The following is a 14086-nucleotide window of genomic DNA, read 5'->3' as shown; positions in this document are numbered from 1 at the left end:
CATTTATTGATATTATTTTTCATTTATTGATATCAATAAAAGAATTATTAATATCAATAACTGCCTCTTATTTCCAAAATGGTTTCTCATACAGCAGAAATAATTTTCACCATTGACAACATAAGCTTTAGATAGGCATATTTTATAAATATCTCCAAGTCTGCTATTTAGTCGGTTAATTGGCTTAATATAACAATCCACAGGGACCAGCTAAGCTTAATATTAGTTACATATGACGATTATATTGCGGGGTGTAATTTTGCCTGATGTTTATCACAGGGGCTGTTATATGTATTGCGTACGTTTTTTTCTTATTTTTCATTTTTTCCCCATTTATATCGTTACTAGCCCCTGTGTGTTTATGCAGCCTTATCAACATTTAAAATGATTGGTCCAATTACCCACAGAGGCTAATATATCAGATGTCCATTTGTGAAAAAAAATCAGTTAAAACAAAAACAAAACAAAAAACGATGATTTCGCCGGCCCCTGTGCTGTTACGATTTCGGAACTCTTCAGTCAAAGAAACAAAAAAAAGTCCTCTGTTTACAAATGAATGCCTGAGCAACATCACGCGTTAGAATAATATTGTCAGATAAAAACCTAACGCGATGATACTAACAGACTAAAATGTAGCTGGAAAAGTGGAATGGTGGATTTTTGTACAATCTGATTGAGTTAATCTTACAGGTGAGAGGAAGTACATTTTGCAGGTTGAGAAATTAAAGATTTGTGAACTGAGGGGATGTACTAGGCCTAACGTTACTGTACTGGAGCTGATAAAAATCCTCTTAACTCCGACACACATTGGCGTACATGATACCACACAAAATTGCATACTCATTTTAACTGATTAAGACATTGATTTCAAATATTTAGTGTTGATTTGTTTACAATTGGATTATTCAATAAACTGCAAAGTGCAATGCGATGGACGGCCACAGTAAAAACAAAATCACTATTTTTAGAATGACGCACATGTAAGACTTGCTTGGCATATGTAGGTTACCTGGAGTGCGTTAGTTAAAAGTTGTTGTTTTTTTTCTTTTCTTTAGGACAAAGTCAAATATCTTGTTTGTTTTTCTTATCTACAGCTTGACTTAAGCCATGATCTAATTATTGAAAAAGTTATCTAGTAGGGTGCACGTGTCGGACCTTCCTTGGACAGCAGGTACTTCAGCTAGCTATAAAGGTCTCTGGGTAATTTTTGGTTCTGACACGGCGCCTGTCATAAGTTTCTCGCTGTGTTATCCCCTAACATTGTTGGAGTAGGATGATAGGGTAATATTCCACGGAGACATATGAAGGAGTGTGAGTTTTTCTACATTCTTGAAAGCGAGAATTTCAATTGATTGTTCTTGATTTACATGATGTTGGTCTGTAAGAACAGCCAATGTTGTTTTTTTATGTAATATTTTTGTATTTCAGTGCAGTAGCTTGAGATAGAAATGGGGTCGTATGCCAGTCAGTTCCTGACACCTGTTGGGGAAGAGGTGTCTCAACATACACATCCTAGCAAGGCAAACTGGATCACTGTACATGCCATCACTGCTGAGTGTAAGTCGTTGGACACAGTAAATAGAAAACCTGTATATTATGATCACATATACTTTGCGGCATAGATTTTGTGTTTAACTTTGTCCTGAATAGATTTAACAGTGTACTATTTCAAGCTATGGCAGAATTTCCTTGTAAATAAACATTAAAAATTCTTACTCGCAAAAAGAGATTTACAATATTTTATGCAAGTCTACATATTTTCAATGTTCCATACATTGTATTCTTCCAGTACAGAACAAAATAGAGTTTATTTTACATACATGTTTAATTTTTATCCAGCAAAAAACCCATGCCTGGTAAAAAAAAAAACATGCAGGTCTATTTTTAGTACTTTTGTTCAGAAATGCTAACAATATCATTTCATTTACATGCAATCAGCCCACCCAGTGGTTTGAATGAAAATTCATGTGTTTATCCTCTAACCTATTTCAAGATAAATACAATGATTATATATTAACAATGGGCTTGTTGTAGGACAGTGATATAGCATTTTTCCTAGCTGAACTATCAGACCTGGGCTTATTGTAGGACAATGATATAACATATCAGACCTGGGCTTATTGTAGGGCAGTGATATAACATATCAGACATGAGTTTATTGTAGGGCAATGATATATCATATCAGACCTGGGCTTATTGTAGGGCAGTGATATATCATATCAGACCTGGGTTTATTGTAGGGCAATGATATATCATACCAGACCTGGGTTTATTGTAGGGCAATGATATAGAATATCAGACCTGGGCTTATTGCAGGGCAATGATATATCATATCAGACCTGGGCTTATTGTAGGACAGTGATATATCATATCAGACCTGGGCTTATTGCAGGGCAATGATATATCATATCAGACCTGGGCTTATTGTAGGACAGTGATATATCATATCAGACCTGGGCTTATTGTAGGACAGTGATATATCATACCAGACCTGGGTTTATTGTAGGGCAATGATATATCATATCAGACATGGGTTTATTGTAGGGCAATAATATAACATATCAGACCTGGGCTTATTGTAGGGCAATGATATATCATATCAGACCTGGGCTTATTGTAGGCCAATGATATAACATAACAGACCTGGGTTTATTGCTAGATAAATTCAATGTAACTGTAAAAATGATCAAGATATTATATATTGCTGTATAGTTATTGTTTCAATAATTATACACCTGTTATAAACTTAATCTGCAGGTCATAATTAATAAGGTAATTACATTATGTGTGTTCAATGACAGTGAGCATAGCTGAGACAGAACGTTTGTGGCTGAGGTTTCAGCAACTGGGGTGTAACAAAGATGGAGTAATAACAGAAGAATTAGCAGCCAAAATGTCAGTTTCATCTGATGCATTTTCAAGGAATGTAAGTGTTAATTGTTTGTTATTTTATAACTTTAACATTCTGTTAGGAGATTTAGGTTACAAGAATGAAAGCCATACCGGGTAGGTCAAAAGTCAAGAGCAATTATATTACCACCAAGTAGAGATTTTTTTTAATTACTGCAGTCTGAATTTTGATGTGTTTTGAGACTTGGTCATTTTAGATATATACATCTATTTATCATGTAGTATCAAATTACTGTGATACAACTCAGACTGATTTCATCTTTTTGTTACAGATAATGAAGAAATTTACTCTAAACGAAACTAAGAACATTACATTTGAGAATTTTCTTCGTGGATTGAAGTGGTGTGAGACAGCCGAGTTGAATGAAAAACTCAGGGGTAAGTGTTACATACAACTAGTCTAGGGGTAAGTGTAACATACAACTAATCCAGGGGTAAGTGTAACACACAACAAATCTAGGGGTGAGTGTAACATACAACAGATCGAGGGGTAAGTGTAACTCACAACAAATCTAGGGGTAAGTGTAACACACAACAAATCTAGGGGTAAGTGTAACACACAACAAATCCAGGGTTAAGTGTAACACACAACAAATCCAGGGGTAAGTGTAACACACAACTAATCCAGGGGTAAGTGTAACACACAACTAATCTAGGGGTAAGTGTAACACACAACAAATCTAGTAGTCATAGAGATGATTCTATACCATGACACAGGTAAGGCCTTAGGAAATGCTCATTTTTATGTTCAGGTCACATTAGGTCAGTAGGTTAGAGTGCCAGGTAATCTTAGGGGAAGATCCAAGGTGCGGGGTTTGAAACTCCCTAACTGTGTCGTTTTGTGTTTCTTGAGAAGCAAGCTGGTCTGTGCTGTAATGGTTGTGTCCTTGACCAAGACACTTTACCCTGATTGCTCTGAACGGCATGCGACTGGCCTCCTGTATTTTGTTCAGTTAGGTAGTCATCAACTACTACAAGGAGACCTCACCTCAATATGATTATGGCTGTTCATGGAATGATAAACTCGGCAAATAAACAAACAAACTCTTTCATATATGTGTATTAGGATAACAAAATGGAAATCCTAATCCTTCAAATCCATACAAAATTGTGCTTTTCTCTCAAACCTGCCTACATTATATTTGATGTTATCACCAGGCATTAAGCCATTTTTTGACTAACTGGAAGGCAGCCATGTCGCTGATGTCATGTCAGTGTTATAACATTGTGACAAGATCAGCTGTTTTACAAGGGTATTTTTTTTAGTCTTTATAACAGTAATGGTTATTGCCATGTATCTGTCCATTATAGTCTGTATAATAGTGATGTTAATTACCATGTATCGGTCCATTATAATCTGTATAATAGTGATGTCAGTTACCATGTATCGGTCTGTATAATAGTGATGTTAATTACCATGTATCAGTCCATTATAGTCTGTATAATAGTGATGTTAATTACCATGTATCAGTCCATTATAGTCTGTATAATAGTGATGTTAATTACCATGTATCAGTCCATTATAGTCTGTATAATAGTGATGTTAATTACCATGTATCTGTCCATTATAGTCTGTATAATAGTGATGTCAATTACCATGCATCGGTCCATTATAATATGTATAATAATGATGTCAGTTACCATGTATCGGTCTGTATAATAGTGATGTTAATTACCATGTATCGGTCTGTATAATAGTGATGTTAGTTACCATGTATCGGTCCATTATTGTCTGTATAATTGTGATGTTAATTACCATGTATTGGTCGACTATATTCTGTATAATAGTGATGTTAATTGCCATGAATTTGTCCATTATCACAGGTATTTTCAGACTCTTGAATAATGGAAACCCTGTCCCAAAGACAACATTTGTGAAAATTTTAGAACGTGTCTACACCAATCCAAGTGATAAAAAGGTTTGTTCACAATATCTTTTAACCATTGAATTATTTTTCTCCATTTACTGCTCTCCAAGAAAAAAATGTATAACTTTTCTTTAGATGCAAAAAATAATAATTTAATGAAATAATATTATATGTTTGATTTTTTTAGGATGTACAGCGAGTAGCAGATATTGTGTATAAACATATAGACAAGAAGAACAAAGGTATGAGAATAACTAAATGTGGTATTCTGATTTCTTTCTTAAAATTACCTTTCAATAGCCTTCACTTGACAAAAAGATAAGTAAGAAGTGGAGAACTATATATTGTTTATCTATCCATGTCAAAAGGCCTCTGTTCATGATATTAACCAGAAGCATGTTAGGATAAAGTGCTATAACGTTTGTAGGAATTAATTACAGGCACATTGACCCAATTTGTTAAAACTTTAATTGTTTTTTGAAGATGATGAATAATGTAATGTAAGGCAGTTTATCATATATTAACCAAAATCAGTGCTGAGGTGTTGAGGAAGGTGAATATTTAGTTTGCCATTAATACTGTTATTGATTTCTATAGGTCTGATGAATGAAGACCAGTTTGTTACTGGTGTGAGGAGTGTTATTCCAGAAGAGACACTACAGGATTTGTTACTGTTTGAGGTCCTACCAGCCTACATGAAGGAACGACTCCACAGCCAACTTCCAGAAGTAGGTATTCTAATTGAAAAAACTTTTCTTTTTTTTTTTAAATATGTAGCCTTGTAAACTATTGATCCTTGATTAGTCTTAGGTACATGTACTTGTACTCCTGAAAACCTGTCAATATAATATATAGTGTTAAACTGTATAAAGTTAACCTACCGGTAGTTATTATTTTCCCCAGAATTAATCTAGAATCAGTAGAAAAACATTTTATCCTTTTTCTGAAACGTTAAAAATGTCTGAAGTATTGACAAAAAGTCTAGGAAAAGCAATGCATATGTAAGGCATCCAAGTCTCTACCATTGGAGAACGGATTCCATAAAATATTGTTTTTGATTGTATAAGTGTATATTGGCTGCATGTTTGACTTTAGATACAATTTCTGGGCTTTGTGAGAAGTGTAATGCTGACAGAAGAATAACTTTGGAAGTGTTTATACTCCAGCTGTAATGTTTTTTCCCTCTATATAAATGTTGCCTATTACAGTTTGAAGCATCAGGACGATTCAAGAAGGTTTGTGACCTCCCTGCATGTGTAGAAACACTTCAATGCACTAAATGTGTGAAAGAACTGGGGTCCAATGACTAGATTGGTTATCTCCCATTTGTCAGATCTGTTCTTCAATGCACTCAGTGAGCATGTGTGTATCTTCGCGATAATTGGGGGCTAATCTAGTCCTCCCACATGTTTTATGATACACAATGCATCTTAAAAATTGCAACATATAGTGTTTTAACTAATAAAAATCACAAAAAAAAATACTGAAGTTATAAACAAAAAAAGGCAGAATGGTTAAGTGTGACATATCATGTGATCAAGTAGTCTACAATGTATTATAGTCACAAAGATAAAATAGTCTACAATGTATTATAGTCACAAAGATAAAATAGTCTACAATGTATTATAGTCACAAAGATCAAATAGTCTACAACGTATTATAGTCACAAAGATCCAAAATTCTACAACGTATTATAGTCACAAAATACCAAGGGTAAATATCTGAACAACCAATGCTTTAGATTCCAAGCTTCAGCTCAAAGAGGGAAACATGTACCTCAAACCAAGGATAAGTTAGGACTTAAATAGGCAATTCCCATCAGAACAGTTCCAGCTCAAAATTCCACTCTATTACCGGGGTACTTCAGCTTTCTGCCATTTAAATAATATCCTAGGTCATAAATCTTTGATATAATCCAGACTTTGTTGCATTGACCCACAAATTTGTGTTCATTGCCACAGGTATTCTACAGGTGCCCAATTCTATGGATGAATGATTAATAATTCACATCATCGATATATTTCTCAGAAGGGTTATTTTTTCCAGTAGATATTTGGTGAAGAAGATCTTGAGAAGAATTTCAAACCTGAAATATCTTTTTCTTTTCATGCAACAATTAATCATTAAGCAGTTATTTGATCTTTTAGAATGTGAAATCTAATTAATGTGAAATCTAATTAATGTGAAATCTAATTACATGACTATTGTTTTATTGCTGATCATTAGACTCAGTTTACAACTGTCCATTTTTTCCCCGAGACTTGGTACGGCAAATTGACCAAACAACGACATTTTATTAATAGATGGTCAGTTCTTGTAAATATTTATCCCTGCTGTAAATTTTACAGCGAACATCCACTCGGAGTCTGTAACAGACCACAAATGACAACACGGACAGGTAGCCTTGTGGAGTTTTATGGTGATGTGATGCTGTGTGTAGTAAAAATATTTTGAAGTGTGTGTGTTTTTGTGACATATGTAACATTTGACATGAAAATTTGAACAAAAAGTGTGTTTTATAATTTTTAGAGGAAGATAAATTAGAATTTGTTTTTCTTGTGTCTTCTGACTTTTGTGCCATAGTTTGTTGTTTGAATGTGTACTTTTATAGGAACTAATGGAGAATGTGATGTAGGGAGAGATCAAGTTATTGATTTATTCACAAAAAAGTGTCAATCTGAATCTATGTTGAAATTTTTTGTCATGCTGTATATGTGTCATTGTTGATCATCACATAAGTACCAGTACCCTGTCCTTCAACTGATAGCCAACCGATACCTTTTACTGGTTGAGTATACCTTTGTTACACAGCCAAGGAAGTTATCTGGACATTAAATAGTACATTAAAAAGCTGACTGTTGTGTGTGATAGATATTAGAATGATTAACAGTTCTGTGTGTGGAGATTTACAGTAACATAGTAAAACCCTTGGTACTAGTAGATTGGTTGTACATTTTATCCATTCAGAAAAGTCTGATACACTATTGAGTAAATGAATACTAGGCATGTTTTTCAAGTATAAATCTGCTGAATATGAAAAAAAAATCTTAAGAATATTTATTTAATAGTTTTTCTAAAGCAAGTCCACAGGGACAAGAGTTTTGATCAGAGACTTGTTCGGTTTAGTATCAATATCCAAATACTTGCTTTGTACGAGATTTTTCTCTGTATTTGAGATTAGCTAGGCTTAAAAGATTCCAAAACCTCCATGTAGCTCAGGTCTCTGGTCACTTTGGTTACAGTTTAACAGTGAGGGACCCACACCATCCCCAAGTAACAGGCAAATCCCTTCGGATGGAACCCTGCGGCAGGTGGCAGATAAAATCTACAGACGTGATTGGTTGAGGACGGCCAATAAGCTGGGATTAACCAATGAGGATGTGAGCGATATCAAAACAAATATATCTGACTCCAAACAACAGGTATTAAATCTTTATTACCTACAGTAGAGGAATTCTGTTTTCAAAATTACTTCTGGATGAGCTAGAAATAATGGAAATATATTATTGAGTTTGGTACATGTATAATCCAAGAATGAAGAACATTATATTTTTTGTCAAACACTAGTTTCCAGAAACATTTCTGCTAATGAACTGAATCAGGTTGCCAAAAACTTACTAAAATGTTCTTTGAAGTTGTCATAAACATTATTTTTGCTCTGCCATTAAAAAGAATGTCTTATTCCTCCAGGGTATGTATTTAAAAGCTGCATACTCCCAAAAAATCTAAAATTCTAGTTATGCATATGTATCAATGGCAATCCAAGATTCTCATTCACACTTTCCTAACATTAAAATGACCGTTGGACTGGACGCTTGGCCGGGGAATCCTTGCAACATCAATGTATAACAAGAGGCCCAGAGGGCCTGTATCGCTCACCTGGTTTCATGCAGAGATATGAAACAAGAATGATGCTTAAGTATATTTGTCGCTGGTATTGCTATGTCAATATATATCATAAGCATTTTATATGGGTACATGTACATTGGTTTTATTTTAATACTAAAAATGCCAAAAGGTGCATTAATCCATGAAATGAAATTGACTTTTGGCGCAACCCCATAGGGATGCTACCACACAAATGTGAATGATATCCATTGCTTAGTTTCAGAGAAGATCTTGTTTAGACCAATTGGCCCCTTTTGACCCTGCCCTCTGCCCCCTGGGGGGTCAGCTCCTTCCTTTATACAATTTTGAATCCCTACCCCAATAGGATGCTAATAGTCAAATATGAGCTGTTTCAGAGAAGTTGTTCATATCAATTTAGCCAAATTGACCCTTTTTGGCCCAGCCCCTCAGCCTCCAGGGGGTCGGCCCCATCATTTGTACAATTTTGAATCCTTAACCCAAGGGAATGCTACCAGTCACATATTAAAGATATCCATTGCTTAGTTTCAGAGAAAAAGTTGTTTATATCAATTCTGCCAAAATAACTCCTTTTGGCCCCGCCTCTTAGGTCCCCTGGGGTCAGCCCTGTCATTTGTACAATTTTGAATCCCTACCCTAGGGGGTTGCTACCAGGCAAATATGAGTGATATCCATTGCTTAGTTTCAGAGAAGAAGTTGTTTATATCAATTTAGCCGAATTGACCCCTTTTGGTCCCGCCCCTCAACCCCCAGGGAGGTAGACCCCACCATTTGTACAATTTTGAATCCCTACCCCAAAGGGATTCTCACAGTCAAAATTGAGCAATATATATTGCTTAGTTTCAGAGGAGAAGTTGTTCATATCAATTTAGCCAAATTGACCCCTCTTGGCCCCGCCCCTCAGGCCCCCCGGGGGTCAGCCACACCATTTGTACAAATGGTGCCAGTCAAACCATTGCTAAGTTTCAGAGAATAAGTTGTTTATATCAATATAGCCCAATTGACCACATTTGGCCCTGCCCTTCAGGCCCCTGGGGGTCATCCCCATCATTTGTACAATTTTGAATCCCCACCCCAAAGTCATGCTACCAGGCAAATATGAGCGATATCCATTGCTCGGTTTCAGAGAAGAAGTCGGTATTATCAATATAGCTATTTTGACCCATTTTGGCCCCGCCCCTCAGGCCCCTAGGGGGTCAGTCCCATCATTTGTACAGTTTTGAATCCCCACCCCAAAGTGATGCTACCAGGCAAATATGAGTGATATCCATTGCTCGGTTCCAGAGAAGAAGTCGTTAATATCAATATAGCTATATTGACCCCTTTTGGCCCCGCCCCTCAGGCCCCTAGGGGGTCAGTCCCATCATTTGTACAATTTTGAATCCCCACCCCAAAGTGATGCTACCAGGCAAATATGAGTGATATCCATTGCTCGGTTCCAGAGAAGAAGTCGTTAATATCAATATAGCTATATTGACCCATTTTTGCCCCGCCCCTCAGGCCCCTAGAGAGTCAGCACCACCATTTGTACAATTTTGAATCCCCACCCCATAGTGATGCTTCCAGGCAAATAGGAACAATATCCTTTGCTCGGTTTCAGAGAAGAAGTCGTTTATATCAACATAGCCAAATTGACCCCTTTTGGCCCCGCCCCTCAGGCCCCTGGGGGGGTCAGCCCCATCATTTGTACAATTTTGAGTCCCCTACCCATAGGGATGCTTCTGACCAAATTTGGTCAAATTCTGATCAGTGGTTATGAAGAAGAAGTCAATTGTTGACGGACGGACGGACGGACGGACGACGGACGCCACGGTATGGCATAAGCTCACCTTGGTCCTTCGGACCAGGTGAGCTAAAAATAACTTGCTGCATTTATTATTATCGCTAGTTTGTTACAGAGCCAAGAATGAAGCTACAACAACGTACACTACACATAAACTACACACATGGCCATTGTTTACATATAGAATATGCGTGAACTTGCATATTAATGCTTTCATTTGAACATATTAGCAAAATATTCTCGTAATAACTGATCAATATAAGCAAACATACATCTAAATACTTATTTTAAAATATAGCAATATCAATATAACAAAACATCTGTAAAAATCAGATCGGTAAAGTTATTTGGATAGAAACTTGGTCCATTGGACCCAGTTATTATTTTGGAGAACTTCACCTATACTTTCAAAAATATACATTTTCCTCCAGTTTTGATACGCGATAATTTGTTAGGGGGATATTAAGTCTGAAATCTTTAAAGAGGTCAAAATGTAAACATTTATGTATATTTCTTTGGGAGTATGTGGCTTTAAGGCTACATGTGTGAACTATTAAAATAAATGGTTTTACTAAAAAGAATAATCTGGATAATTCTGTTGTGATTTTGTAGACTGTGTGGTCAATGTAATGTTCTGTGTATTTCAAGGCATATACCATGCTGAAGACCTGGAAAGAACGAGAAGCGGCACAAGCTTATATAAGTGTACTGGAGAGTGCTCTAAAGGAGTCCGGCATGACAGAGGCAGCGTACGCCTTAATGCTGTAATTCAGCATCTCGTATCAATATCAGGATGTTCTGAAGGATTCAGCAGTGATGGAGACTGTTTTTGCTGTGATGCTATGTCCCCCTTCTATATCCACCAGTATTTTGACATGGCTACTTCAGTGTATTCGGACAAACTAAGAGGCTACATGCATCCTAATGATGTAACTCCACATTCTACTATCAGACTGTGATATAAGCTATTTATTTCTACCTAATAGTGTCAGAAACTGTATATACATGTATATATGTCTTAAACGATTTCATACAAGATTTTATGAAACCAGTCTCAGATTTTTTTATTTATTTTTTGCGAGCACTGGCAATCAAAAATTAAAACTTTGAGAGAGTTTCAAAAAATCAAAATATGAAATGAAAAGATAATTTAAGATACTTTTTATCACAAAAAACTTCCATCTTTTGAAGTCGAAATGTGGAGGACTTGATCAAACGGAGAGAGCTAATTTGATGCACCATTCACAATTCATGATGTCACGTCATTGTCTATATTATGACATCACCAGTGATTTCTGACTGGCACAGCCAAAGACTCCAGGGTATATTATACTTGTGACATATGTGAAAATATTTTATGGTAAATTTGCTGCAATATTACCGTGTTGTAGAGTTCCAGACCCAGACAAGGTATTAGTAAAAACATTGTCTTCCTTTGTCTTACCAATGCAATACTACTGGGTATACTTCACAGAAAATTTCTATGTTTTGTATGCATTTCCTTTCAAAGATTTGTTCACAAATTATACATTAAGTGCAATGTTTTTTGCGATCAACTGATGAATTTTTATCATAAAGTTCTAAGTGTGGTTTATTAATGATTTCACTGCACAAGAAAATTGCTAAAGTTAATAGATACAGTAAAACAAAGGATTTTTGTTTCTATAAAGTTAATGTATACAGTAAAACCACTCTATACATCAGGTGCTGTGCTCTTCTTGTATTTATCCAATATGGGTAAACTCATAAACTTTTACTTGAATTAGGATGGGCTTATTACCAGACAGATTCATTGCCAATAAATACAGTGATATATCAGGCATATATTTATCAAACCATTGTGTTTTAAAGACATAGTAACATTAAGTGTATATTTCTATGTGTTAAATTTGATTTTATTTAAAAGCTTAACATATTCTTGTGCAGCGTTGAGAAGATTTCCTCGTTTCCTTTTATTAATATAGCTTTTCTAACATCATGTTCTCAACATTATGGAGGTAATTGTGGATGATTTAACCTCATCTTGCTATACATGTACTCTAGTAGCTCAGTAAGCTGTTTGTTATAAAACCAAACCATGGCTTGTCAGATAAGTTATTTCTGAAATTATAACTACAAAATACTTGGAAAGAATCAATGTATACAAATGACATATTTGAAATGTCTTTAGACAAATTAAACATGGCAATCAAGTGCAATAAGATCCTAACTGTGACTTTGAGGTGGATTCCACTATGTTGTAACTTATTAAAACAAGGCTGGAGTATCACTTCATATTTACATACATTTACATGCCTGCCATTCTAACCAGGTATTTTCTGTTACCCGTTTCAAATTTGTCATATCACTTTCCATCCTATTTTGTCTTGATAATTCTGTCTCTGTTTTGAGGCTAAAGGTAATTTCATACCAGAACTGGTAAGGTGCTCACAACTCCCCACTTTTTCATAAACAACATCTAAAAGATGTCTTTCTACATTAAATATACATGATATTTTGTGAAAGTCTAAAGCATTTAAAGTTATTTATAAGATAACAAAATTCAAATTAAGTGAATGTAAAGAAATTACATAACATGCGGATTAATCAATATTAATTGAAAATAAAATTAAGAAACCACATATGTTTATTGTTCATTTCAACTGTCCAATGTGAACGGGAAAGTAAATAAGTAGAGTTAACTCCCTTTTAAAACTGTAGAGTAATCCCCCATTAAAAGGAGTTTATATTTCTTATTGCCAAATATGCAAATGAGCCTTGACCACAGACAAAGTTTTTACAGAAACATAAGTTAAATTTAAGAATTTGCAGGGTATGTGGAAGGGTGGGGCATTTATTCCTATCATAAACGACCCTGTCAACTTTATTTTCATTTGATACATTTCCAATGGAAACTAAAATAAAAACAGTTGTCTATGGGAATGGAACACACAACCTTTGGATTAAAAGTCCAGGACCTTACCCACTAGGCTATCCAGGCCTATTGTACATTAAACACATTTCTTGTATTTGATTTTAATGTAAATGTCAATCTTTCTGATTATTTATTGTTGAGTGTTAATGTTTTTGCAAAAATCAGGTAAAAAGAAATGATTTCAAATTCTGTATGTAGTTTATTAAACTTAGTATTTCATCCGTCCATGCAAGAAATATAATATACATATCTGCAATAATTTTATGTGAAACGTGAAGTTTTTATTATGATAATGAAAATAAAATATTTATAATACTGTCAAATTATTATTTTGTTGGTTGCTTATTAGTATGTCTTTGCATGATTCGTTTTCAAGTGTATTTCACCTGATCTTTGGCCAGTGTTTGACATCAGTACTGTATTACAAAGTGTAATTCATCGTCACAACAAATACTGAAAAGCATTAATTGACCTACAGGTAACATAACAATCAATGTCAATGTGTCATGGATGATCCATATGATCTCAAGTCTCTCAATGTATCTATGGATGATCAAAATGATCTTAAGTCTCTCAATGCATCATGGATGATCCAAATGATCTCGAGTCTCAGAGATTCACTTGAAGGTCAAGGTTTCAGAATCCTCATCTCAAGGTCAGTCTCACCATACTGTCAAGGTCTGAAATTTTATTTTCTCTCATCCTCTAACCGTAGATTTCCCCGTGAACTTCCTCATGAGAAAA

General features: G+C 35.2%; 1 protein-coding gene across 2 annotated transcripts; it reads left to right on the top strand.

The window, feature by feature from the left end:
- Nucleotides 1-539: 539 nt before the first annotated feature.
- Nucleotides 540-13668, top strand: LOC117332222. Of its 2 annotated transcripts, none has more exons than XM_033891116.1 (9): nt 540-690; nt 1434-1557; nt 2802-2926; nt 3183-3288; nt 4735-4829; nt 4966-5020; nt 5376-5506; nt 8021-8200; nt 11077-13668. In XM_033891116.1, the coding sequence occupies exons 2-9, from the start codon at nt 1449-1451 to the stop codon at nt 11194-11196; spliced, it is 921 nt and encodes a 306-aa protein (XP_033747007.1). In that variant the 5' UTR covers nt 540-690; nt 1434-1448; the 3' UTR covers nt 11197-13668. The 2 variants fall into 2 exon arrangements, with proteins under 2 accessions (XP_033747007.1, XP_033747001.1); XM_033891110.1 differs by having other exon boundaries at nt 1429-1557.
- The last annotated feature ends 418 nt before the right edge of the window (nt 13669-14086 follow it).

Source organism: Pecten maximus, chromosome 1, assembly GCF_902652985.1.
Source record: "Pecten maximus chromosome 1, xPecMax1.1, whole genome shotgun sequence".
Classification (NCBI taxonomy): Eukaryota; Metazoa; Mollusca; class Bivalvia; order Pectinida; family Pectinidae; genus Pecten; species Pecten maximus.
This window is presented reverse-complemented; position numbering and strand designations above follow the sequence as displayed.